This window comes from Falco naumanni, chromosome 8 (assembly GCF_017639655.2).
Source record: "Falco naumanni isolate bFalNau1 chromosome 8, bFalNau1.pat, whole genome shotgun sequence".
Taxonomy (NCBI): Eukaryota; Metazoa; Chordata; class Aves; order Falconiformes; family Falconidae; genus Falco; species Falco naumanni.
Window position 1 is genome coordinate 54,216,312 of NC_054061.1, and position 27,773 is coordinate 54,244,084.

General features: G+C 41.9%; 1 protein-coding gene across 4 annotated transcripts in view; it reads left to right on the top strand.

Annotated features, from left to right (window-relative positions):
* UNC80 (unc-80 homolog, NALCN channel complex subunit) overlaps positions 1 to 27,773 on the top strand; it is a 131,196-nt gene that overhangs the window by 78,143 nt on the left and 25,280 nt on the right. For 3 of the 4 annotated variants that reach the window (XR_005829411.1, XM_040604477.1, XM_040604479.1), the window contains exons 33-52: positions 262 to 393; positions 913 to 1,099; positions 2,045 to 2,176; positions 2,696 to 2,839; positions 4,323 to 4,423; positions 5,833 to 5,919; positions 6,695 to 6,878; positions 7,570 to 7,664; positions 8,554 to 8,643; positions 9,038 to 9,139; positions 11,497 to 11,677; positions 12,618 to 12,886; positions 15,576 to 15,710; positions 16,484 to 16,622; positions 18,334 to 18,430; positions 19,131 to 19,301; positions 19,509 to 19,601; positions 21,793 to 21,828; positions 22,173 to 22,391; positions 26,259 to 26,459. Coding sequence is in view for 3 of the 4 variants with exons in the window: in XM_040604477.1 (XP_040460411.1) it covers positions 262 to 393; positions 913 to 1,099; positions 2,045 to 2,176; positions 2,696 to 2,839; positions 4,323 to 4,423; positions 5,833 to 5,919; positions 6,695 to 6,878; positions 7,570 to 7,664; positions 8,554 to 8,643; positions 9,038 to 9,139; positions 11,497 to 11,677; positions 12,618 to 12,886; positions 15,576 to 15,710; positions 16,484 to 16,622; positions 18,334 to 18,430; positions 19,131 to 19,301; positions 19,509 to 19,601; positions 21,793 to 21,828; positions 22,173 to 22,391; positions 26,259 to 26,459 (2,795 nt within the window). In the remaining variant the exon portion in view is untranslated. The remainder of the gene's footprint in view (positions 1 to 261; positions 394 to 912; positions 1,100 to 2,044; positions 2,177 to 2,695; positions 2,840 to 4,322; positions 4,424 to 5,832; positions 5,920 to 6,694; positions 6,879 to 7,569; positions 7,665 to 8,553; positions 8,644 to 9,037; positions 9,140 to 11,496; positions 11,678 to 12,617; positions 12,887 to 15,575; positions 15,711 to 16,483; positions 16,623 to 18,333; positions 18,431 to 19,130; positions 19,302 to 19,508; positions 19,602 to 21,792; positions 21,829 to 22,172; positions 22,392 to 26,258; positions 26,460 to 27,773) is intronic. The other variant, XM_040604478.1, reaches the window with a different exon arrangement.

The window sequence follows — 27,773 nt, forward strand, 5'->3', positions numbered from 1 at the left end:
GTGTAAGTTACACTAGTGGGGGAGGTGATGTGTAGAACTGTATAAAATGGGGAGAGTATAATGGGCACACAGGTCAGGAAAAACATCAGAGAAAGAAAAAAATGCTTGTCATACATGGTGTTACAGTGTAGTGAGATAACAGAGTTGGGAAAAAATTGCAGAGGTAATTAATGTCCTGGGTACTTTTGCTCATGTTTAATTAGCAGTACTGACATTAATAATAGTCTGCTGTAATGAAATGTCTTTCATGATTTTGTTTAGATCCCTCCTCCAAGTATAAACTTCACTCTGCCTTCTCCCGTCCTGGGAATGCCATCTGTGCCAATGTTTGATCCACCCTGGGTCCCTCAGTGCAGTGGGAGTGTGCAAGATCCTATAAATGAAGATCAGTCGGTAAGCAGACATTGTGAGAGTAAGCACTGTTTTTTCTCTGTAGCAGCATGGGGGAAGTTAAGCAAAAAGATGTGGACTAACTGAGTTTTCTTGTCATCCTCAGCTGGGAAAAATCTTGTACATAGTGTGTGTAGGGCACACAGAATTTTCTGCATGGGCATAAGGCTTTTCTGTTTGCTCACTGAGGTACTGTACTGCATATCATATCCCTGTGTGAGCAGTAACTCAGATCTTAGGAGCCCACAGCTGTTCTCTCCCCAAAAGAACATTAGTTCACTTGAACTACTTGACAGACAGTTTTCTCTGTGGCATCTCTTGGGAGAAGTCTGCACCAAAGCTTGTTGTAGACACAACTGCAAGAGAAGTCTCCTGGTGAACCTCTGTTCAGCTAGCACTAGTCTGATTTGCATTTTGAAACTGAGTTGCTGAATGTCACTGAGGTCTCTGGCAGAAAATGCAGGATGCGTGCATCTTAACTAACAGCTTCAGGCTGTGTTTCTTCTCTTTTCTTCCTGACAGAAGTCATTTTCAGCCAGAGCTGTGTCACGTTCCCATCAGCGAGCTGAGCACATCTTGAAGAACCTGCAGCAGGAGGAAGAGAAGAAACGCCTGGGCCGGGAAGCCAGTCTCATCACTGCCATCCCCATTACACAGGAGGCCTGCTATGAGCCAACTTGCACACCCAGCTCAGAGCAGGAAGAAGAAGGTGTGCTCCAGGGCCAGGAATGGCATTCCAGGAATCTGAGAGCACCTGCCACCAACATAGAGCACTGCTTAGGGGTGTGATGTCCAGGAACATAGATTGTTAGTGTTAGGAAAGTCACAACCACATCCATTTGTTGAAGAGTCCCAGTCATTGAGAAAAAGTGTAATTAAAAATTTGTGCAAGAAAACCACAAAACCTTGGACATATTGAGTGCTCACAGTGTGACCTGAAGCCCCTTACCTTTTCTCCCCCAACTTCAGTGGATCTTGCCTGCATGTAACATCTCAAAGCTCCCAGCATCTTGCAGGATTGAATATGTGACACTAGGAATGAAGTTTGCCTTTTCTAACTTTAACTATTTAATAATTGAAGTATGGGAGGATCTGTCTTAAGACACATAGCTTAGGATAGACTAAATTGACCCTGGAGTTTTCTACCTTTGTGGTGGCTAGTGGGAGAGCCTAGATGACCCACTCAACCTCAGTACCAAACTTCCAGACAGCCAAAGTTATGTGACGTGATTCATGAAAAACTTAGTCTTTGGGTGAGGATTTTCACTGGTCCAGGCTAGCAGCACAAAGCTGTCATTAAAGGCATTCCAAGGTATGTGCATTAGGTGAGTACAGTGATGTTCAGGTCTAAATGTACACTGGGAAATCTGTGAGCAGAAATCTGTGAACAGGATGTAGATGAAAAGAAGTACAGAGCTGACTCAGTTACAATGTGACTCACCAAAGCATTGTTATGGAGCAGTGCTCTGCTGGTTCCCAAAGCATGAGCAAATTACCTATCTGACCGATCTTTACAGATTTTAAATTGTGCCTTTTGAGTGTCACCTGACTTGAATTTTCAATGTTCCAATTTGGTTGTAAGTGCTGTCCTCCAGAAAGTTCCCTAAAGTCTGTCAGTTGGATCTGGATTGACATTTCCCGTTCTCTTTGTCAGTAGAAGAAGTTGCCAACCTGGCCTCCCGCCGTCTCTCTGTGAGTCCTTCCTGCACCTCCAGTACATCTCATAGGAACTATTCTTTCCGCCGTGGCTCTGTCTGGTCAGTGCGGTCAGCAGTCAGTGCAGAAGGTGGGTTGACTTCACTTTGAAGTGTCCTTTCCTGAGATTTCAGTCACTGGAAGCCTTTCCTGTTGAACCGTAAAACTGGTGGCATTTCCTTTTGCTGAATGTATTCCCAGGCTTGAGCCAGTTTATAATGAATTACTGCCCTGCATTATCTTAGTCACCCCTGCTGTCACAATGTCTTCATCTTTCATTTAGACAGTAGTGCCATCAAAAGCATTCTAGCTTTAAAATGGTAATGAAATGGGATTTCATCAAAAAGAAAATGGGTTCCCTACAAGAAAAGAAATGGAAATGGAAAAAACATATATTTACAATGAAAATTCTTGATCAAGAAGTTGGCTGGAGGCTCAGTTTCTTCTTGGGTAGAGAGCAGTAAACCTGCTGTGCTTGCACAGCGATCAGCCAGCCTATCATTTTTTGTTCTGTTTGTACAGAACCTAATATAAATGTTTATCTAACCTGCCTGGATAATACCAGAGCTTATTCACTAACACTCACCTTCTACTCTTCTTACTGCTCCAGATGAAGAACACACTACAGAGCATACTCCAAACCATCATGTGCCACAACCACCTCAAGCTGTGTTTCCAGCATGCATCTGTGCAGCAGTGCTCCCCATTGTCCATTTGATGGAAGATGGAGAAGTTCGGGAGGATGGAGTAGCTGGTACTGCCCTAGATTAAACTTCAAGGGGTTCTGGCTCAAGGGTGGTGGAACCTGTGAGGACTTTGAACAATGGCTTACATTTGTTAGGTGCCATAACTAAAGTGGAAAAGAGGTGTAACACAGTCACAATGTATTTGCTCACAGTTCGTGTTTCCTAGAAGTATTACGCACCGCATATTGTTATGAGTATTAATAAATAATCTATTAAATCCTCACAAACTATTTGGAAGTAGATTCACAACAGAAATGTGAATTTGTAGGGGTTTTCCTTTTTTTTTTTTTTCTTCACAATTTGTGTTTTGTTTTGAGAGTTTTTTGATCTTTTGGGGCCCTAAAAAAGCCATCGATTCAAAATATTGAGAAGTGAAAAGGGTCTAGTGAGGGGATCCCAGGATGGTAAGTGGCCTAAAACAGGTGTTTTGTGAGGAGCGGTTGCAGAAGCTGGGCTTGTTTGCTGTGATGAAAAGGAAACAATGAGTTAGAGGAACTCTGACCTAGAGGTTACAGCTTGGGAAGTTCAGGTTAGAAATTGGTAAGTGACTTCATAACCAGGAGCATAGTGCAATTTCCGTTGCTTGGTTGTCCACAGCAGTTATCAAGCCTTGGCTAGTCAAAGCCATGGTTGGCATAACCTGGTGTAGGTGGCAGTTCTGCTCTAAGCAGGGCTTGGACTGGAGACCTTCAGAGGTCTACTCCCATGAGCATTTATTTGATCCTATGACATGGAAAGCCACCTATATACAGCTTGAACTTTTTGGTTATGTTCTGTGATGTATTCCTAAAGTAATAATGCGGGGTTTTGTATTTTGTTCTCTAAAATGTTTGTAGATGGTGGAAGTGGATTGTTGCCCTTCCTTCCTTTCTCATCAGTCATCATGTCAGTTGATTGCACATTTAACTTTCTGTAACATTTTATATTCTGTTTTCAGTGGATGTAGTCAGCTACCTAAATAGTGTAGTTGTCATTTTGTGATCAGGAACGGAATACTGAAGACAAAATAATGAGTAATTCTCTGTTGTTACTAATCTTCACAGGATTGCAATTAATTTCACACTGGGGAGTTGATCATCAACACAATTCCCTGCTATCTTATACTGTTCACCAATACCAGACAAAATCAATGAATCACCATGATGTATGAACAAAAAAGTACATGTATTTATGTTTTTTAATTGCCAGATTTCTCCATCTGGAGTTGTGAATCCAAATAGTTATTTCTTTATTATTCCTCTGACTACAGTGGTAAAGTGCTTCCCATCATATCACCAGTAGTTAGGGAAGGTTCAAATATTAGACCTGTCATTATTGCTTGAGATGACTGCACTGGTGACCAGGAATCCTAGCACATCAGAGGCGCCTGTGTGTTTCTGTACAAAACATGGCAATTGCCGTAGAGAGTTCAAAACATTTGCGTCTAAGCGTACCAGTTCAAGGCTTTTCCAAGGGAGATGGTTCTGACCTTGTTTTCTTTCTCTTTTACAGTAAGTGCTGTTGCTCAGCAGGTCCTGTGGAACTGCTTAATTGAAGACCCCTCTACAGTTCTGCGCCATTTCCTTGAAAAGCTCACAATCAGCAACCGACAGGTAAACTCTTCCTCTCCCCAGCGGGTGTTATGTATTGCTTAGAGCAGGGAGCACAGCTGCAAGCAGAATCACTCTGTGGGCATCGCTGGAGGAAAACATTTGCTATTACAATGTAGCTCAAAGTCTTTTAGGCCATATCATCACTTGGCCTCAATCTTTGCCCTCTACTGTGAATGGGACACAGCTGATTTACCGCCACTAAGGATCTGACTTGCTCTAATCCAAGCTTTGAACAGCTGTGTGGCAAAACACAACACTATCTAACGTAGGCAATATTGCCTCCACCCATGCCACTGTTCAGCTTTCTTGGAAAGACAGGGGTGGCCTCTTCTTTCCCTGGCTTATTTAGAGCACTTTCTAGTGCCGTGGCTAAGCTTTATGGAAGAAAGGTAATGAGACTCTCCATACCACTTTCTCAACTGCGGACTTGGTGTACGATATCAGAAATATCACTGTCCTCAACTTCCAAGACACCACCTAAGAACTGACTAAAAAATGAATGTTAAGCTTAGAGAAAGGGCAGGAAAGGCTGCTTTTTGGTTCCTTGAGCAATCAGGTCTCAGTGGCCTTGCTGTTCCTGAGACATCTCAGCCACAGTTCCCAAAGCTTCTATTTCAGTTTAGAGGGTTGTTTCTGTTTGTTGAGTATCTTTGAGAAGGAAGCTATATGCTGTGTAGCCTCAGAGATATCATTGTCTGCTGTTTTACCATCTCTTCATAGACCTACTACAACCACAAGTAGAGAACATAGAGAAGATGTGTATTTCCTTGGAAGCTTTCAGCAGATAAGATCACTGGCATCAGTTGTCCTATCCATATTTCATGCCTGTAACACTAGCTCAAATCTGCTGTGCGTTAAGAGGATGAGGGCCATAGAAGACATTTATGATAAAATCTGTCAGTCCTTAGCCATTAGTGAGATTCTTTCTCCTCTACAACCCCTTCCCACCACAAGAAATGTTTTAGCCTACATTTAAAGCAGGCAGTCTCTAAAGGAAGAAAAGTTAGATTCTGCCTGCACCTCCTTCCCAGCAGCCACAAGCTATTGAATTGAGCTGAACTAGATTTCACAGGTCATTTAGGTAGTCATTTGTTGTGATAAGCAACACAGGGATTATCACAGAGAGAGAAGTGTAGAATCAGGATGCTACAGTGAGTACAAATTGCAGTAGGAGATATTGGCCTCTCTGAGATAAAAAAGAAATACACTGACTGGGCTGCTGTGCTCTGAGCCTTATTTGGGGAAATGTGGGAGCCATCACAAGCATATAATTCTACTTCATGCACTGAGAGACAGAGCTGAGCAAGGGAGTATGGAAAAATAGGAAGAAACAAAGCCAGAGAAGACAAAAGGGAGAAATACATTCTCTGTATTGTGATAGGAAGAAAAAATAATTGCTCTTTTTCCAGGATGAGCTGATGTATATGTTAAGGAAGCTTCTGCTGAACATTGGAGACTTCCCTGCCCAGACATCTCATATCCTCTTTAACTACTTGGTGAGTAGCTTGTGGATCCACTGTGCAGCCCAGAATCTCACCTCTGCCTGCATGCATCCTTAAAGTTAATCTCCTATTTGCCAGGAAATAAATGCTCTCAACTTTTCCTGTATAGCTCATATCTTCTTCTGGCTGCGGGTGCAAGTCACCAGGCTTACACACCAGCCTTTGAGTCCTTTTAGGGAGAGGAAAAGGAACCCATAATTTTTTATTAAACCCCTAAGCAATCTGTCATGTATTTCTGAATTGAACCACGGACAGTGAGTTGTAGACTAATAGAAGGATCCCAGTGCCAGAAACCTTTCATTATTTTCCTTAATTTTGATTCAGACATTGCTTTCCTCTTGGATAGTCCTGTTGGAGAAAATCTAGCAGCTTCCTTGAAGATTGTGGAAAATGCATTTGCTGCAGTTAGGAGATGAAACAGACAGGATGTATGCTACTCCAGGAGGCCTCTGTTGGTTGTCAGTTGTTTATGTGCAGCAACACAGCAGAAGGCATAGGGAGTCTCTTGCTGTAGAGGGTCTCCCTTTTCCTCATCTACAAAAGCTTTTAAGGCTGGGCTACAACAGTACTTTTTGCCCCAACCCTCATCCTCTCTAGAAAAAGGAAGAATAGTACAGGCAGATTGTTCTGTAGTATGTATAAACTTTCAGCTTATCCCTCTGAGTGAAGAAAGGTAAAAGAACAATGTTCTTGTTCTGTGTTTATACAATGCTCTGCACAGTTAAAAGAGTGTGTATAACCTGATATTCCTCTTACTTACTACCTGCAGGTAGGACTGATCATGTATTTTGTACGCACTCCATGTGAGTGGGGCATGGATGCCATTTCTGCCACACTTACCTTCCTTTGGGAAGTGGTGGGTTATGTAGAAGGACTCTTCTTCAAGGATCTTAAACAGACTATGAAGAAGGAACAATGTGAAGTAAAGCTGCTGGTGACTGCCTCAATGCCAGGTATAAGAAATTATTATTTAAATCTCCTTCACTTCCAAGTTCACGACCAGTCTACTGAAAAGGAGATGCATCAGAACTAGATCAGAAAAAGACCTGCTACTAATGGCTGCATATTCTAAGTCAGTTTTCCTTGAGCTGAGGATGCAGTCAGTAAATTCCATCTCTAATTCCCTGAGATTCAGAAAGCCACTTCAAGAGCTCTAAAAGAAGCAAAGAGAAAGTGAATCAGAACAGTCTTTTCAAGCCAGAGCTTTTTTGGCAGGTGGGCTGTGAAAGGTTGGCAGGGTGATCATTGTAAGACTGTACGATTCAGACTCAGTTTGATTTGATGCATTGCAACCTCTCATTTAAGTCTTGAGAGAGCCCAGGAAGAGCATGCTGTTAGCCTAGGCCGTCATGAGTCAGGCAAGAGATATCTGGCTGAAAAACAGATTTGACCTTTTAGGTTTGTTCCTTCCTCAGAGTGACAGTTGCTGCTAAAACCAGCTCATCCTTCAGAAACAGATCAATTTCTTATTAACTATGGAAGTGTGAGGCTACGCTAACACCACATAATGGATTCCAGACAGGTCTGGCATTGTCTTTCTGCCCAGGAATGAGTTTGAACCATCACTTCTCCTCCATGGACAGTCTTTTGAAATTGAACTAATTAAGGAGGCCATGGAGACTGCAACTGCTTTTCTTCCTTTAGGTACAAAAACCCTTGTCGTGCATGGACAGAATGAGTGTGACATCCCAACTCAGTTACCAGTCCATGAGGACACACAGTTTGAGGCTCTTCTGAAGGTAAGAATGAGTTTCTGAACCAGACAAACTGCTTAATAATACATTTACTGCCATACCTGTACACCAGCAACACATTCTGCTTGATCATCCTGTTTCATGTTGGGAAGTTTTGCTGACAGGCATTTCTGCCTCCCTGTGAGGACAGCTTGGTTGCAATAAACAGGATACTGTATTAAAGGATAACAGAAATGCCCTGACCGCACAGACAGCCAGAACCCTACAAATGCAACTATATTTGAAGACATTGCAGCTTATTGGATATTTGCTGTATATTATGCTTTGGATAAATAGATAAATCATTTAAAAGTTTGGATTTTTCAACACTAAAGGCAACAGAATGATCATGGAAATGAGAGTTCAGTAGCTATGATGATATCTTGGGATCTAGGAAATGTAAGGTCAGTTCCCCCTTCTGCCAAAAACTTCCTGGATGGCCTTAACTGAGCCACATCGGAAACAGATTTGTAAAAGCCTTCAGTTTGTCCAGCTGGTGGGAATCACACATCTCAGTACTTTGAAGGACTGGAACTTCAGTGGGTCTGTGCAACAATTATCACTAAAGCTTGATAAATACATAGTATGGGAATGGAAGCTGCAATACCCATATGGCTCATATAACCAGACAAATATGTGTGATTATGAAGACATCAAAATTCAGTAACATCAGTCTTCAGGACTGTGATATCAGCATGGCTTGATTATCACAAACATATTCATGTACTTAAAGAAAGAAAGTAAGAATCAATGCCAGAACTGTGTAACAGCCTGTCTGAGGCTTGCAGGTTTGTGCCTTTGTGCATTATTAGCTGGATATTCTTCTTTTAGATGTTGTGGTCTTTCTACAGGACAGCTAATAAGTAACAGGATGTTTTCCTTCCTTCCTTTTCAGGAGTGCTTGGAGTTTTTTAACATACCTGAAACGCAGTCTTCACATTACTTTTTAATGGATAAGCGATGGAATCTTATTCATTACAACAAGGTAAGACAAAGGTCGGGTTCAGATGACTTTGTTCTTTCCATTATGCCCCTTTTTAAATATCAGGGTTATCTAAAGGAGAACAAGCAGGCCATAACCACACAGAATTCTGTCCTGTGGGTACCACATCTTGGGTGTTTAGTTGTGTGTGGTGAAAGATGGGAGTCTGACAGAAGAGGGAAGATTGGAGTCCCTTGCTCTTAGGTCATTAGTGTCTAGCTTTCTTAGAAAAGAGCAAATTTCTCTTCTGTTTATGCTTTTCCATGGTGCCAAACACTGTCTGAAAGCCCCTATCCAAAAGCTTCAGAAAGGGCTAAAAGACCTTTTTTTTGATTCTGTTGAGTGATGCTGTTACACTTATATTTGTTTGAAATACACTTGTTTTCTTTCCTGGCAGACCTACGTCCGTGACATTTACCCTTTCCGGAGGTCAGTTTCTCCCCAGCTCAACCTAGTGCAAATGCATCCAGAAAAGGGTCAAGAGCTCATTCAGAAGCAGGTAACTTACTGCCCCCAAACAACTCTGCCCAGAAAAAAACACCTGAACCTAAATGAACCTTTTTTTTCCCTTTAAAGGCCTTCATTCACACTGCATGCAGGTAAGAGAGCTTTGCTGGGGAAGTAGCAATTGGCATAAAATCTGCCCTGGTGCCGTTGGACAGGTGTATAGTATTTTAAGAAGAGTCAAAGAACACAATGTGAACTCTCTCCCAGTCTCTCCAGCCAGCTTCTTTTAGGCAGATTGTTTTGCATTCTCATATACCTGGCCAGAAGAGCTTCAGTTGCCTCAGCTTCAAAAGTTGCTTATTTCTTTCTTTTAGATTACCTCTGGCTGTGGAGCAGGATTTCTCCGTTCTACCTTCCTCTCTGTCCTCTCACTGTAGAGAATGTTAACTGTCTCTCTTCTTTGTCCTGCTCTCAGTTGCTAGTCTTTTACCATAGCTACTCCTAGGGGCAAAGCAGTAGCAACTGTTTCATCGGGGGAATATCTGTCCTCAGAAGAGCAGTCTTCCCTATCTTCCAGCCTCATGACCTGATAATCCAGCCTCATGATCCTGCTAACGATCTGCAGATCCCAGGAGCTCTACCTTAGGAACTAAATCCTAACTAAAGTGGCAGGGCAATGCCTTTAATGTGCTGCAAACCCTTACAAGTATCATTTCTTTAGACAGTGAGACGATGGCATTGAGCTCACTCCACCTGTGGAAGCCGCATGTTCTGCTTTCCACAAAAGCAATGTTGTCTCAGTAACACAGAGTTGACTGTTTAGGGAACAGTTGCTTTAGCTGTACCTGCAAAGAATGGTAATAAGCAGGGAAAAAGAAAAAAGGAGGGGAGGATGGGAATGTAGCTAAACGGTGTAAGTTTGGTATTAACAGTTGTATTATTCTAGCCAAAAAACAACTTCTGTGGTTGTCTGTAGCAATGTGAGTGCAAGGGCAGGAAAATATCATCAGGAATGGTTATAAAAAGTGGGTATAAAGCTGCTTAAGATGTACTAGCAGCTAAAATAATGGAGAATACAGTTAATGATGTCTCGTGTATAGTACAGAATAGGGTAATATTTAATGTGCTGTATCTGTCAGTGGGAAGTCTATAAAAATTGGAAATTTCTTGGAATAATTTTGGTTGGTTCTCTGACAGCAATTATTCTGGCTCTAGTAGATGTGTCCCACATACTATGTAAATGAGTTTGATGTGCCCTACATGACCAAAAAAAGCTTAAAATGGCCCGTCCAGTTTTGTCAGGGCATTATTTTGCATTCCGCTTTTTTCTGTTTAGAGTACATAGAGGCCAAAATATTTCTAAGGTAAAACTTAAATCAAGTATCTACCAGCCTCTCTGTAGTCATGCAGTAAGTTGCTGGACAACATCCAGCTTCAGCAAAGAAAACAGCACGCAGAGCCTACCCACAGAGCTGCAATCCATGGAAAAGTACTTTCTTTACTGTTGATTGACTGAGCACCCAATTCTAAGCTGGGTGCTCTTCAGAGCAAGGTCATAGCAACTGCAGGCCCTGGGAAGCTGAGCTTTGTCACATGGTAAGCCACATGCTTAGAATTTTGGCTTTATCCCAGTAGCTAAGAGCTGTCGTGAAACGGCTTCCAAAGACAGTTGCTTCTACTACTGAGCATCACTCTGCCTTATGGTTACTTTTAGCATCAAAATAAAATAGCTAGCCTGACTAGCCTTATCAGCCAGAAGTTCAAAGGAGGCTGGTAGAATGGAACTTGGTTTCCCAGTCGGTGTAATCCAGAAGCGATAATCTGAAGTGAGCAGGGCTTCACTCACATTCAGTAATGCAGAATCTGATCTGCTTTGTTTTATTGGCCACTTCTCTTTTGCAACTATACATACACTTCCTATGGCTGGACATGAGCCAATCTCAACCCAGAAGGTAGATAATATTCCAGCCTCATGTTGACTATAGTCTAAGACCTTGCAGAGAGCAACTACAACTGTATGGCTTTCAGTTTGGAGTTGGCTTGCCTCTGAACCACCTTGGGGTTCACACTGGCAAAGCTTACATTAATCTACAAAGGACCACATGTCACAGTTGCAAAGTGTTTGACAACCACTCCAAGTCCTCCACAACACTGAAATAGAAAGTGTTGCTAAAAGCTCTTTTGCAAACAGTATCCATCTTTGTGGACCTGGGCTGAAGAACAGTGGTCACACAAATTCTAACAAAAGGGTGCAGCGTTAGCCCTGTGAATTCTAACAGGATCCTCTGGGCCATGAGCGCAGCATCCCTGCCATGGAAGAGAAAGCCATAGAAGCTAACCTAGAAAAGTGCATATACATTGTAAAGAACGCTTTGATCAGACTGATTCTGATCCTTGTCTCTTTTTCAGGTGTTCACCCGCAAGCTAGAAGAGGTGGGGCGGGTGTTATTCCTTATATCACTGACACAGAAAATCCCTACTGCCCACAAGCAATCCCATGTATCTATGCTCCAGGAGGACCTCCTCCGCTTGCCTTCATTTCCCCGAAGTGCCATTGATGCCGAGTTCTCACTCTTCAGTGATCCCCAAGGTATGGCCCTTTGATAGCTTTCTCTGGTGGTTGTACAGGGTCCAGAAGGTTTTTGTGAGGCACTTCATTTGCCTTAGAAACACACAGGATTGTAGCATTACTGAAAGCTAATAAATCTCTTCCCAGGGAAAGCAATACATAGCTGTTGGTTTGTAAGCACAACAGCAGAAAGGGCTTTGCCCTTAGAGGTCTCCAGACAAAGCTACTTTCTTTGGATCCAAATGAGAATAAGTTATAATTATATATTAAAATCATGCATGAGGCTACAGCTAAAATACTGTGTCCAGTAGCATAACTGCACCTAGAAAGGATTCGTCAGAGCCCTTCACCACCCACCCTGAGGAAGGAAAGGACTTCCAATGAGGACTGGCAAATTCTGAAGCAGGGATATAGAAACAGCCCACTTCTTAGAAGCTTTGCTCTGAATGTCAAGTAGAGTTTCCAACCTGACTTGTGGATTAAACAGGCCACTGTTGCAGGGTGGTAAGCACTGGCAAGTTTTGTAACAGGCCCTAAAGGCACTTGCTTTCAGAAGCATTATTGTAACTCTGCATCAATGTCCTGTAATGTCTGGGACACCTGAAGAATAAAAATTCAGCATAAATCCACACAGCCATTCAAGTTGTATGAGGCAGATGATACAGGTACAAGCTCAGATCTGCTTTCACTTTTTAAGAGAAGAATTTCCAACCAGTGGGGAGCAGACTTAATGAGCTGTGTGATATTTGTCATTCATCTTTAAGTGTGTTGCTTTAAGTGAAGGTTTACTCGAGCCCTATGGGCACTTTCAAAGTACAGGATGGGTGAAATAATTTTAAAAAGACAGAACAATGGTTGGTGTTGTGGGATGATTCTTTGGAAGGGCCTTTGACTTCTGGGAATGTTGTGAGGCTGGCTGTGGTGGACAGAGTTGATTGCTGTTGCCTCTTCTCCCCCACAGCTGGGAAAGAGCTCTTTGGTCTGGATACTCTTCAGAAAAGCTTGTGGATTAAGCTACTGGAGGAGATGTTCCTTGGCATGCCCAGTGAGTTCCCCTGGGGGGACGAGATCATGCTGTTCTTGAACGTCTTCAACGGTGCCCTGATCTTGCACCCCGAGGACAGTGCCTTGTTGAGGCAGTACGCTGCCACAGTCATCAACACAGCCGTGCACTTTAACCACCTCTTCTCCCTCAGCGGGTACCAGTGGGTCCTCCCCAGCATGTTGCAGGTGAGCCATTTCCATGAACAATACAAAGGAAGACTTCCGAGTGAGCACTTTGTCATAGAACTGACTGTTAAACTGATGAGTCCTGGTGAGATCACAGATTTTGGGGGCCCCAAGAACACAACAGATCAAGGTGGGATGGCCCAGATCAGAACTCCTGAGACTACATTCCCTTTTCTTCTTGAGTACCTTTTGTCGTCTTCTTTATGTTAAGTAAATGAATGTCTGCTTCCCTTACTATGTACTTCCACACAGAAATGTGAAATTTCTGGAAAAACTTCGGACCTTGGCTCTCCCTCAGTGTTCTTTCCTCCAGGGATGGCTGAAATTTGGGGAATAGTTGAAATATCTGGATTTGCTACTTGCTGATGGAAACTAAATTATATTCACTTTTTGAAGTATGATAGTTGTATTCTCTGCAATTTAAATAGCAACAGAAAAGAAGACTAAATGTTTATGAAAAACTGTATGTGGTCTTTGCATATGAGTGATGACAAATATTGGAAGTGTTAGAGGTGGAGTTTCTCTTTACTTTGGGGTGTACAAGTATGCCTTTTTCCTGTTGACATTTGACAAAAATCAGATACTGAAAATAAATAAAAAGTAGATACAGTTCTTTTACAGACAGAAAGATTATTTCTGCAGGGCTTGAAGACAGTATCCAAATAAGGATTTAGTATTATAATGCAAATACAGAAAAAACCTATTGTTTCTGTAAAAGAAGCAATGACTATGGCATCCTTATGCATGCTCATTTTAATATAGTTAACGGAGCACAATAATTAGGACTAGTGATGAATTTAGCTATCTAAACAAACTCTTTAGTAACTGGAAATTCTAATGTCATGCCTTGCATGGTTGGATAAGTACATATTGGATCCAGGTTCGCAATGCACAGCTTTATTCATTAGAAACAAGACATTTTGAAATAAAATAACTCAATAGCTTAATTTGAAGTATTTGGCAGTATCCATTCAAAACTGTGAAGGACTCTCCCTTCATTTCCACTTGTCATATTGAGAGAAATTAGTTTTGTAATCCTTTCCTATCCTCCCTTGCCCCATACCAATTATTTTAAACTACTTAATTAACGAAATTAATGAAATACCACTCTTAGGAGGCAAAACAGTAATTCCAAAAGAAAACCCAAGTGTTTCTGAGTTTATTTGGTTTTGCAGATCCTCACTTCTCCATTCCAGGCACTCAAGATCAGCTGATTTGTTTGTGGTCATTACAAACAAATTCTTCTACCAATTCTGGGCTTGAACCAACCATTAATAGCTTAATTCCTGATGCGTACATGCACGTTTCCCCACAGGCCTCTTTTTGTTATGCTTTTCTTGGTGAAATGCACGTACAGTTAATTATTTCCCATTTGTCAAGTAAATGAGATATTGTAAGTGTAACGGGCCATGGTGATTAACTGTCCTTATAAGCTCACTAGAGGCTTCTGACTGTCTATAAGACATACCAGTCTCTTCAGCCTACTAGGCTACTAAGCAGTGAATACATCTCTGCAGAGGTGTCGCACACTAACAATTTTTTAGGAACCTTCAAGAGCCCTGTGCTGTAATGCAAATTTTGCACTACCATAAAATCTCAACATTACCTGTTGCCAGCAAATAGCAAGAAAATCCTGCATACCCCCACCCCAAACCTCCCACAGACTCATACCAGCAGAGAAGTTCAGACAGGCTGTTGAACTGGACAGAAGGAGGACACACAGTGATGTTGTTTCTAGCAATTCATATTGTTTACATACCTGAGAAACAAATCCCACGTCTTTGGCAACACATTGGCTGCATGGTTCAGTGGCCAGCCCTGAAGGAAATGCCACTCTAAAAAACTTAAAATATGTAAAAAGTGGGCAGAATTGACAGTGTGTTGGAGGACAGGCTAGGAGTTCAAATTGTCTTGACAAACTGAGGGTGCAGTCTGAAAAAAAGAGAAAAACCCAGATTATGTTGAACAGGTTGGACATACGTTAAGTCCTTACTTGTGAATAATCAGCGGCATAAATAGGAAGGGAAAGCAGCTGATTCAGTAACACTTCTGCAGGGCAGAATACTGGAGTTGTTACAGATCTGAAAATAAACATGAATCAACAGTGTCCTGTGGAAGGAAAAAAAAAAAATCTCTCAAATGCCATTCTTGGGATGACTATACAGATTGATATCTTGTGAAAGAAACGTGGAGTAATTCTGGTGCTCCAATCGGCAGCACTCCTGGCTTGAAATGTCCAGCCATGGGCACTGCACAAAAAACATCAGTTAACTGGAAAGACTGCAGACTGGAACAGGGATGTACACCTAGAAAACATGTCATGTGAGAAAGGACTGAAAGAGCTGGGACTTGCCTAATGGGAAAAGGTGAAGACTGAGGAAGAAAGCACTACTTTCAAACGAGTAAAGTGCTTCTAGGAAGGAGAGGGAAGGAATCTATCTCTGATACATAGGACAAAAAATAATGGACTAAAGCTGTGACAAGGTTCAAGCATGACAAGCAAAACTTTTTTTTAAGGATAGTTTGTCCCTGAAATGCATTGCCAGGGCAGGTGGTCAAGCCTCCACCTTTAAAAACGTTAGGCAAACATATGGGGAATTACAAGGCCATAGTTGATTCGATCTGGCATCAGGAGATAAAGAGCCCTTCCACTGGAGTAGTATTTCCATGTCCTTTTTTATTTGCTTAGGTATACGCCGACTATGAGAGCAACCCACAGTTACGCCAAGCGATTGAGTTTGCATGCCGCCAGTTCTACGTTCTGCATCGCAAGCCCTTTATTCTGCAGCTGTTTGCAAGTGTGGCCCCTCTCCTGGAGTTCCCTGTGAGTAAAAGCTGTTCCCTAGTCTCAGTGTGGGGAAGCCCGTGTATGCAGCCAGACCCTCATCAGAGATAACAAAGAGAAAACAGCTGGAGCAGCAGCACAGTTCTTACTGAACACGTCCTTACTTGCACATGGTGCTGCACAGAGCCATGTCTTGAACTTATTTCTGCATGCTTTTGTTCATCAATTGATTGAGCAGGATGCTGAGGTAATAATGGGTCACTGGTATCCAGGCTAGTAAACGTGGTTTCACTTTAAAGTCCTGTGTATAAATAGGTTATAAAAGGACAATAATTATTTGCAACTCTTTAAATGCAAATCCTTTCTTAGAATCCAGCAATGGGAACTAAAATTTTAATGCCAAGTTTCAGTACATGTGAACTATAAGACTGGATTAGCTATGCTTTGGAATATTCACTAATTACTTTTTAACATTTTAGTGAGTTAGAACAAGTTAATGAAACTTGAATTTTAAATGGGACTGCCAAATATGACTGCATATACACTGTAAACACACACAGCTTTCTCCTTCCCATGACAGCAAAGATCTGCTTTTTCTGGAAAGTAAAGCTGTATGCAGTTTTTAGATCATGCTTCCACCGTTGCACCAATCCATTGAGTCAGGCAAGGCTTATCGTTTGATAGCAGTAAGCTCTCGAACGCCATGTAGGCCCTTTGCCAAAAAAAAAGGTTGCCCACACCTCCAGGTAAAGATTCCTGGGATGCACAAAAGCCCTCAGAAAACCAACCACGGATGTCTGTTGTTGAAACAGGATGCTACAAACAATGGGACCAGCAAAGGTGTGTCAGCTCAGTGCCTGTTTGACCTGCTGCAGTCTTTAGAGGGAGATACTCCAGACATTTTGGACATCTTAGAGCTGGTGAAAGCAGAAAAGCCTCTCAAGTCACTAGGTAACAGCAAAGCACCCTTTATTCAGTGATTCTGGTTTGTTGTTTTTTTGATTCAACATGCATTTGATGCAGCATGATTTGTTCAGGGCCCTTTTCTTCTCCCAGAATGCTGTCCTAACAGTTTCTTATGCCTCATGAGGCTTTTATCATGAGGCTTTATCACCACTATCCTTTTGATATTTTCTGCAGGAGGGGAATTATTAATTTATTTTATTCTAAAGCTACTTTTTCTGCATTGAGACTGCTAGTGTGAGACTAGCCCCTGGCATTTTGAATTTTATCATGTGTGGGTGAAGAATAAAGATGCCTAATAAACTGTATCATGCTGACAAGATCAGTGTCATCCTCTCCACTGCTCCATGTGGGCAGGAAACAAAAGCATCCTCTCCCGTGGGCAGACTATGACTAGTAAATGATGGATGCCATTCAGACATTCAGCAGTGCTGAGCTGTAGGGGGTGTGTTGATTTATCACAAAGCAGAATATATACGGCTGTATGATGTATCCAGGGTACTATAACTCTTGATAGTTATATGTGCAATGTGGCATTTAAGAATTTGGCTGCTTTGTGATTTGCAGGGAAGTAATTTTTGCTGATTTTTATAAGGATCTTTAACTTATTTTCCTAATTTGCATTTCCCTTAAATAATACTTATTTTGATGAACTGTGAAGCCTGTCTAGCCTTAGAGCTAAAGCTTTCTTATATACTGGGTTTTTACAATGCTGTGCAATTCTATCACAAGTTATAATAAAAAGGGTACAAAATATCACAAGTTATAATAAAAATGATACAAAATAAGATATTTCTTCCTCTTTGTGGACTGTAGTAAACGTTACATAAAATATTTAGGTTTTCTGTGGAGGGTTATTCGAAGGCATCTCTGAAAATTCCAAAGTGTGTGTTGATGAGACTGTGGATGAGTATGTTGTATACCTGGTATTTTTTATATGAAGATCAAAATTGTCTAAAGCATCTGACTTCTACGTTCCATTGTTCATAGTAATTTACATGCTTTGGGACCTTAACTTTGACTTGGGCTTCTATATATCAAAGTCACTTCTAAAAATGGGACTATAGTTGTATTACAAATATTGTTCTTTGGATACTTTAGTTTCTTGGTGCCTGGCACTAATTATCCCCAAAGTAATATTTGTAGCATGGGACTTAAAATGCTTTTGAATTTTTTTTCTCAAATCACTAGCAAACCAGACTCACTCTTGTGCTGGTGCCCATGTGGCTGCCAGCATAGAAGGGGCTTGATTTTTCAGAAGTAGAACTATCTTCTGCCATCTGTGGTGTATCAGCATCATTTTTAGTGTGGTGGAAACATCTAGGAAAAAGTGGAGGGAGCATAAAAAATGTCATTAAGTTGACATGTGTTCTTGTCATGTATGAGCTTAAGATTTTGCTTGTGATGAGTGATGTTTGAAATGGGACTCCAGTGGCAGCTGCAGGCCTTATGCTCAGCATAGTTGACCTACTGAGAACTGTTTCTCACCTACTGGGTTCTTGGATGGCGGGGTGCACGTGGGAGTGTAACATATGTTTCCTTTATATAGACAGATTTTTGTCAAAAATCAAGAGCTTATTGGGGATTGTTAACATGAGAAGCAAGTAATTGAGGAGGGAGAAAAAGAAAGAGTGTGCTAGCTCCTTTCATATTCGCTATGTTTGTGTGATAGTATTCTCATACTCCTTTACTCCCTTAGATTTCTGCTATGGGAATGAAGACTTGACCTTTTCAATCAGTGAAGCCATCAAGCTGTGTGTGACGGTGGTGGCCTATGCTCCTGAATCATTCAGAAGGTGCCGATCTGTTTTCTTGGTTTGTGCAGACTCAGAAAAAGCATAAAAGCTGTGTATGGCATGCGAAAGCAAGGCTGACAAACGGAGGCAGAGGACATAGCAATGCATTCCAAGCACAGGGCTTCCCTGTGAGGCCAAACCTCTGCCTGTTGATACCTTTCCTAGGGCACTTGGCTCCAAATTCTGCAAGCCACTGGCTGCAGCACTAAGCTGGATGGCAACCTGAGCAGCAACACATAAGCCGTACTTCCAATGTGGAGATCAGGCTGCGTCCTGCAGGTTTCTGTTTTCAGAGAAGCAATGGAGAGGGAGCTGGAGAGGGACAAAGGGGTAGCTGGAAAGAACAGGAAGATGCAGAAAGAGGGGAGGTGGACTGCTAAAGCAAAAAGATTAGTTTCCAAGAGGGAACCAGAGAGGAAAGGAGTCTTTGGAAGGGAAAATGAATGAATGCAAATGGATGACATGCTCAGAAGATATACCCAGAAGTTTAGGTTATTGTTTCATATATCAGCTGATTTCCCCCCTGAAGTCCCTGACTCAAGAGTTTCTTTGTCCCAGGACTGCTTATCTAGTAAGAAGCAATGAAATCACAAGGCTAGTGAGAGATCCAAGGGTCTTCAGATAGAAGCTTAAGCCTCTGCCTGATGGGAGTTTCAGGACCGACAAAATTAAACAGACCAAGTATTGGTTATTTTTCCAGCCTCCAGATGCTGATGGTCTTGGAAGCGCTGGTTCCCTGTTACTTGCAGAAACTGAAGAGACAAACCTCTCAAGTGGAGACTGTGACAGCAGCCCGTGAGGAGATTGCTGCTATGGCTGCCCTTGCCACCTCTTTGCAGGCCCTCTTGTACAGTGTAGAAGTTCTCACCAGGTAACCCACATGGTTCAAAGGTCTGAGCCTGCATTTGGTTATGAGTGTGGGGAGAGGCAGTGCACTGGAAGTCACGATACGCAGCTTAGCTTGAATAATGTTTGAGTTTTAGACATGGTAAAATTAGCGCCAAATTTCACCAGATCACAAGCAGAATTTCAGTGCAACTGTTAGTCTTTAGTGTGCTATTCACCTTCCCTTTGCCAGGCCTATGACAGCCCCACAGATGAGCCGATGTGACCAAGGCCATAAAGGGACCACAACAGCAAACCACACCATGTCAGCAGGTGTGAACACCAGGTAAGTCAGTGAGCTTTTCTGTCTTTCTCATTTTTCTGAACAGGTTTTTGTTTGTTTGTTTGTTTCTTGATTGTTTGGGGGGGGGGGATGTTAGGTAAGGTAACATCTTCATCTTATTGCTCAGAGTGCTTGGAGCACTTCGTCAGCTGTCCAAGGAACTGCTCTAGGTACTGTGAGAGAAAATAGTTGGATAAAAAGAGCATACAGCCCAGGACCAAAATCCCCAAGACTAGAATTTCTAGTTTAAAACCATGGGACTACATAGAAGACCAGGATATCAAAATGGAGGACACCCATCCTAAATGCCATCTTGTTTCCCTTTTCACACTCTAGAAGCATACTGACAAAACAGCTGCGTCCCTCAGTTCTCTGTGTTGCTCTCTTCTGAGCCCACTGTCAAAGCAACCACTGGGCAGAGCCCACTTGGATAGCAGAAGGGTCAGATTCCCTCTGGCTTTTTTCTGAAAGACTGAACAGCAGTACAAGCTCAAACTGAATGCCGTTTGGGATTCACAGAGACTAGCACCTCCTCTAGTTTTTCTTCTGTTTCCTGATCACTTTTACTTTTTCTACAGTCCCTTTCCGTCATCTTTACCTCCACGTTGGTCTGGATTTTTTTGCAGTTACAGACAGCAAAGGAATGGGTGGCAGAGGATTTGAGAGAAAGGGAAGAATGACTGGGAATACTTTTGTTCTTAGAAAAAACCACAAAAAGCTCACATAAAAACCTCACATGGAAGGAGGAAGTAAGGAAAGAGATGGCACCAGCAGAATGTAATACTGCTCCCTGGCCATACTGGCCATCCCAGTTAGGCTGCTGTGAATTAGACGAGGCCACTGGACAATTTACTCAGTCATAGGGCAAGGGTTTAAGAAATCTTGCTACAAAATCCACCCACAAGCACTTGGGATTATGAAGGTGTTCTTTGCAGTACTGATTACTGTTCTGGGCAGCCCTGCCTTCTCCTGGCCAGGCTATGCCTTACTGTGCTTAAAGTCTGAATGTTTGTGCTGAGCTGGGAAGGGAATTTTCCCCTAGCAAAAGCTGGAGTAGCTGTTCTTCCAGAGCAGAGTATTTACTCTGGATTTCTCTTTTGAGTCTGTGCACACCCAATAGTCTAGTACAATACTGTGCACCATATAAGACAGAAAATCAGGAATGCTCTCCTGGCAAAGCATGCTTTCCAAGTTACTCCCTGTCTTTTTTTTTTATATTGAAGAGAGATAGAAATCAGTCTCCGCGTGGATCATCAAAGAGCTATTATGACAATTTATAGATGTGTAGTGTAGAAGTCTTGGTTGCTAACTCTTGGAATCAGTCTGTTATTCTTTAAGACCAATTCAGGCATGGATGAAACATAGCTCTGAATTTCTATCCCGGATCTGAGAAGCAGATAAACCCCTTCATGCTCAAGTCTAAGTGGATATATGCCATTTACTTCCGTTGCAAGATTGCCCGGTCTAAGGTAAATAAGGTGTAACGGAAAGTAGTGCTCTATTATTTGTCTGCTGATTTTGGAGAGCAGTTAATATGTATCTGCTGACAGGCAATGTAGAAACTCCTGATGCTGTGTGACTCAGACATCTTGGTTTACATTTCCAGATCTTTCTGGTTATCAGTCGTTCAGTCTCTGATCCAAAATATTTTTGCACTGCTCCAGGTTTCCTGCCCTTGTTTCTTCTGTTGTGTTACCATTGCAACAGACATCTGCTAGCAACAGCAGGAATCTTGTGATGGTAGAATGGTCACTCTTCCAGCCCACGTGTTAGCCAAGCGGTGCAGGGTTTGTTAATGCTTTCTCAACAAGAAGTGGCAAGAGAAAATGACAATAAAACAAAAAAACACTCACTAGGTGAGCTCTGGCTTCTTGGAACAGACTGAGCACTGGGGTGAAAATCACTAAGAGAAATTGCTTGAAAGAGAGCTATGGTTTTTAAGCCTGAATTTTTCCTTTTGTGACAAGGGCACTAACTATAGGCATCTCTAGTTTTCTGCCAGTTGGGAGGTAAAGGCTATTCAGTGTGGTTGCTCACTGCATGCAGCCATTGTTCCAGTGACACCAGATACCATCCTGCCCATGGTGAGTATCTATCTGGGCTAGAACAGGGTTGCCTTCTTTCAGAAAGGCACGGTTTAGGCACTACTAAGTTGCTGTTTACAACTGCAAAAAAACTGTTTCTGTTTTTCCAGGTACCCAGAACAGGGAGCCAAACTACACTTTATCAGGTACGTAAATTCTTCACCCAGTCTTCCTTGACATGTGATGGACTGTTCCCCAGCAGTTTCCAGGTTCACTGAGACCCACCCACTGTTTCTGTGACAGGCAGCCTTTTCTCAGGGGAGGGTAGCAAAGGATAATTCATATCAAAATTATCTGTATTTTTAGCATGAGTTTGCAGACTATAATTTGCCTTTTTTTTTTTTTTTTTTATTGCAGGTGCATCTCTCTTTCTTTTCATTTGCAGTGGAAAACATGTTGCAAAACCAAGTTGGAGAGGTTGTTATAATCTGCCTCTGCTGTTCCACTGCCTATAACACTTCCTACTTTTTCCTCATTTTATATCCTCCAGGGAGAACCTTCACTTACTGGAAGAGGGCCAGGGTCTTCCCCGAGAGGAGCTAGATGAACGAATTGCCAGGGAGGAGTTCAGGAGACCGCGGGAGTCGTTGCTGAATATCTGCACAGAGTTTTACAAGCACTGTGGTCCAAGGCTGAAGATTTTGCAGAACCTGGCTGGTGAGCCCCGAGTCACTTCTCTGGAGCTGCTGGATGTGAAGTCCCACATGAGGTATTCCACAGGCATTCTGCCTTTACTTGTTCATTTCAGGGGGATTCCTTTCTTTTAGCTCTTCATTTTTCATAATAGCAGATGGAATCACTTTTTGGTACTGCAGTTGCGTGTTGCTGTCTGAAACATGCAGAGCTTGTTTGGGATGTTGGATGTTCCTTGGATCGTACCTTATGCTACTTGTGTAAAAGAAAGGTTTCATATGTTCTCCTCTGGTCTCATTTAGACCCCCACCTCCAGTGGCTGAAATAGCTCCCTGGCAGCCCATCTGATACATCAGAATAAATTGCAGCAAGGAGCAGAGCTGATAAGGCTGCCTCCGCAGGCAAGGGGTGGGGAAGCTGCCTAGCTGGCTGACTACGACCTTTATCCTCCCCTGTGACACTGTGCATCAGAACCAGCTGCTAACGAGCAAGAAAGGCAGAGCAACCACTGTACTGCATAAATGTCTGAAATATGGGGGAGGCTGGGGCAAAAGGCATTTAGGACCACCACCTCAGTGTGTGATACAGCAGCTGCATGTCTTTTAATAAGGTGCAGCACTGAGTCCAGCTTGCTGATTAGATGCTCACTGCAAACCGTTCCATGTGATGCTGGCCTAGAAGTTGGGGGTATGGCTTTCTAAGCACTTTGGACATGATTCTCCCCTCTGCGTTCGCTCATGTGTTTGTTCATGGTAAACACAAAATAGCATTAAGTTGCTACTGAGAAGTTTGCCCAGGTATAAATGACAGCAAAAACTGGGACAAGAGGGAATGGACCTGATTCCGTTTTCAGTTTTTCATTCATTTTCAGGGAAACCCCTTTCTGATGTAGTATTCCCTCAGGAAGCATAATCTCATTAGATTTGTTTCATGGTAAGGTGTGTCACCTTGAAAACAGCACAGATATTCTCCAAGTGAGCCATAGTTAGCAGTGTTCTGACTGGCACCTGTCAGAAAGAAAACTGGGATTAATATGAGGCAGTTCTAGTGCATCCCTTGGCAGGGGTCACAGGGAGACAGGTATCTGAATTCTGATACAACAGCTTTCTGAATTCTGAAATCTGAATGGCAGAGAAATACTTCAAGATCATTCTTTGAATACAGAATAGCTTAATACCAAAAGGCACTTTTTTATGGCCTAAGCCAAACGGTGCCCAGTAGAGTATTAAAGTAAATAGGAAAGATAGCAAAGTTATATTAAGCTGTTTGGGATGGGCCTCAAAAGTGAATCACAACCACCTTAAAAGGAATTTATGTTGCTCCCTGAACCCCAAGAGGCCTGTGAATTATTCCTCTCTTTGAGTGCTATACTTTTTTCCTCAGGAATACCCTGTAAAGTAAGATCAAGGGTGACAGATACTAGCAATGCACTGAACTAGCTCTCTTCCTGCCCTTGGATCAAGGAAAACCCTCTAAAAGCCCTCCTACCTTTTGCACGCATGCTTTGAAAAAAATGGCAAAGCTCCTTAGCTGGCAGATTCTGTCACCATCAGAGATCTTTGGAATCGGGCTGTCTCTATAGAACACAAAACTGTGTTTGTTGTTAATTTAGGTCATCTTTAACAAATGCCACAAATTCCTTTGGGAGTTGGGAGGTGGGTTTGTGTGTTTCCATATGAATTGAATGTTGCTGTTCCCCCCCCCCCCCCCCGACAAGCCCTGCACTGGCAAATATAAGAACTGTAATCTTATATTAGAAACAAAGGTGAGATTCTCAGGACAGATTATGCCCTTGGTTAGACATGGGTTGGTTTTCTTTATGATTTTAATGGGAGTGAGGAACATGTATCTGATCAATGAACTTTACTTAATACAGTAAAGGAAGGGGCTTGCTTCTTTTTTATTATCCTAGTCTTACATTTGTATGTAACATAAGAATGCTCTAGTGTACTACCCAGAAGTATTTGCAATTTAACAGTAATGTGGGAACTGAATTTGTACATGTTTTTATATTCCTGAGTACTTGAGTTTAATTGTTCTTGACCTATTTTATATCCCTCTCTTAAAAGATGAGCTTAACAAACTTAAATCTGTATGTACAGAAGGTGTTATTGGTATATTTTCTGGAAAGATACTTTCTTGTGAGAAGATTTCCATGAAGCAGAGTCACAGTACACAGTATTAGCTGGCAAATACTGCATTCTTTTCAAGAGAGGTGGTCTTCCATGGTCAAAAGTTACAGCAGTAAAACTAAGGGATTGATGGATCGATTTGCAGAGGACTATAAGTTGTGCTCTAATTCTCTTACATCTCCTGGAAAGTGCTAGAAATAACTGGTTTATTGGGGTTGGAACCTGAATTGCTTTATCATAGTTAGCCCTAAATAAAAGCCAGCATCATCTTGATTCTTACATAAATTCATTTCATAAGTATCAGTGGAATGACTGACACTATTTAACCACTGTAGGCAAAAAACTTACCTCTAAGCAGAGAGCAGATTTACCAGAATGTGATGTGACAGCTATGGTCTTGGGAGGCTGGCAGATGCCATTTCAGAGACTTCAGAAAACAAGATCATATGCTCATCACTTCAGACAGGATTAATCTCACACAATTGTAGCCATTTAAAAGTTAAGTGTTTAGTCTGTAAAAGTCATAAAGATCTTTTTTGATCCAGTGAAAAGAGATGATTATCCAATGAGCTGCTTATCCCAGTATTTCCGGAACAGTAAAATTTTCTAGGTTGCTTGTTTCTGCATGAACAGAGCTGGAAGATTAATTGAGATTGACATCTCAAGTTGGATGAGATGGCTCTTATACTTTATAATGCATAAGAAAGTTTCCATACATCATTATGTGCCACTGATACTGTATTGCCACTGATACTTTATTTCCAGAAAGAAGCATAATTATATGATGATTTAAGTTTCACAGTGTTTAAGAAAACAGAACTACTCCATAATAGAACAAAGTTGTTGTATAAAGTAATAATAAAGTAATACTGGATAAAGAAACACTTTTACAGCACTTTTGGTCAATCTAAGGAACTCCTTGCCCTTGACATTGCTAGGCAGATTTTAAAGAGAAGTATGTTCCATTAGTTGAAGGCATTTCAGAAGAAGCCCCCACAGTATGAGCAGGATTGTACTGTACTTGTCCACTACAAAGTCTGTTCGTGTTTCAGGGAGTATATAGATTTCTGTCCCTTTTATTAGTAGGTGTATTTTTATTGCTTCTCTTTGTCTACTGCAAATATTCAAGTATTTCAGTAGATCTTTGTCCAACTGCAAGTGTAAGTTAAATGTTGCCATGGTATTTCACAGTCAATACAGAAAATGCCATCGGCAAGGCCATCTGGGAGGGTTAGAAGAAGAAACAGCAACACAATCTGTAGAAGTGTTAGGAGAAACAAATCAAAGCTGCAGGGAGTAATCACACAGAGTACATGTTGTGTAAACCTATGGGACAGCACATTATTTTTAAATTTAACGCCAAGAAATTGCACGGTGAGACCTCTTAGAAGTGGTGACACTGAAAAGCAACTACAAACCCGAACCAAATCACTCATTAATTGACATACAGGTGATGTCAGGTCTGTGTTTCAGAGGCAATTGCAATGTTATAATCTTATGAACAGCTCAGGCACTTCGTTTTTAGCTGCACAAATTTGTGGTTCCTGATGTTTCTTTGGTGCATTTAATACCAATGTGAAAATATTCTTTAGGCCATTCACATGTACATAAATATAAACAGTGATTTCAGGAAAACAATCTTCACAGACCAGGAAGTATGATATTGGATCTAAGAGTTTAAATAGCAGCAGATCTGACTTTTACAGTTTTTCTTTTTACTAGGCTACTGAAGATTTATCTGTTAGTTCATAAGCACATGTGGAGAAATGCCGGTTGTGTTTGATTTTCCTCTTAATAAACCCTGTTTTTAGACTGGCGGAAATTGCACATTCCCTGCTGAAACTGGCACCTTATGACACACAGACGATGGAAAGCCGAGGTCTCCGGCGCTACATCATGGAGATGCTGCCCATCACTGACTGGACAGCTGAGGCGGTGAGACCTGCCCTTATCCTCATCTTAAAGAGATTGGATCGTATGTTCAATAAAATACACAAGATGCCTACTTTGAGGTGAGCAGGTATAATGGAAACCCTCTGGGGTCCGTTTCTGATGTTGCAAGCCTTGAAGTGTGGGTATGTCATCTAACTAAAACTGCCATGTTAGAGTGGACCTTTATAACGTATCAGAAAGCGAACAGATGTTTTTATCTCTGTAAGTGTGCATTTATGTTGACATTTTTGTTGTGTCTTCTGGTAGCCAGAGAAGAAATGTGTGGTTATTAAGAACTACAGAGAGAACTTGCAGAATTTTTTTTTTTCTTTCTACAAAATAAGTCTTCAGATTTATACTATATCACTACCCCCTTTATTTTAGCTGTGAGTTGAGGAGATGAATTTTACTTCTTAATGGAAAGTTAAACTGTAGTAATTTCCAGCATGCCTCCTCATGAAAATACTGTTATGTTCTCTGTAAAGATAAAAACAGTCTGGAGCTATGCAGTAGCTTCTGAATGCTCCTTAGCGGAGGGAACAGAATGGCATCGATTGCATCCAGTCAGTGTCTGGCAAAAGCCTGGTGCATCACATAGTAGCATTATGGTACAGGCTTTGGTGACTTCAATACGGAGCATTCCTACCTCAGAGGCAGTGATACAAATCCAGTCTGGGTAGTATAAAATCTCTCAGCCCTGTGACCTGAGTAAGAAGAGTCACTGGTCTCAGTCACCCTCATGGGCATATGTCCTCAACTGCTTCAATTAGTCACTTTGTTGGCAGTCTCAGATGAGAAGCCAAATGACAGAGGACATCAGAATTTAGGACTTGGACACAAAATTTTAGGTCCCAGTGGGAATCATATGTACCCAACTAAGGTGGAGCAAATAACAGGGAGGTGATCTCTTCTTTCTGGCATCACTGTCTATTGCTTTCCTTTGGCTAACGGTCTGCTTTAAGAAACTCCTACCCTTGTAGGGAATTCAGAGGCAGAGATTTTGATGCTTCTCCTTCCTGTTGGTTTGATTCTTTTGGCCATGTCTTGCCTGCTTCTCAGTCCTTCTTTTCCTGCTCATACTTTCCTCTGCCTCAAAGGCAGCTTAGGGGTCTTTCTGTTCCTCAAGATCTTTCCTTTTTGTGTAAGCTGAATGAATGCTCATAAATTAAAATTCCCTTCATATTCTCTCTGTCTGTGCGTGTACCTACACCTGCTGAAATTGCTCTTCTGTACCCAAAGGGAGAGACAGCAGAGCCACTGAACCAAATGCAGCAACTACATTTAAGTGGCATTGGGCTATGAAGTCTCTTAGGGATGGGACTGGGTGCCAGACCCCAGGAGCCATCCGTTGGGGTACTTGCACCAGAATCTTATACACTGGATCCTGTGGGCAC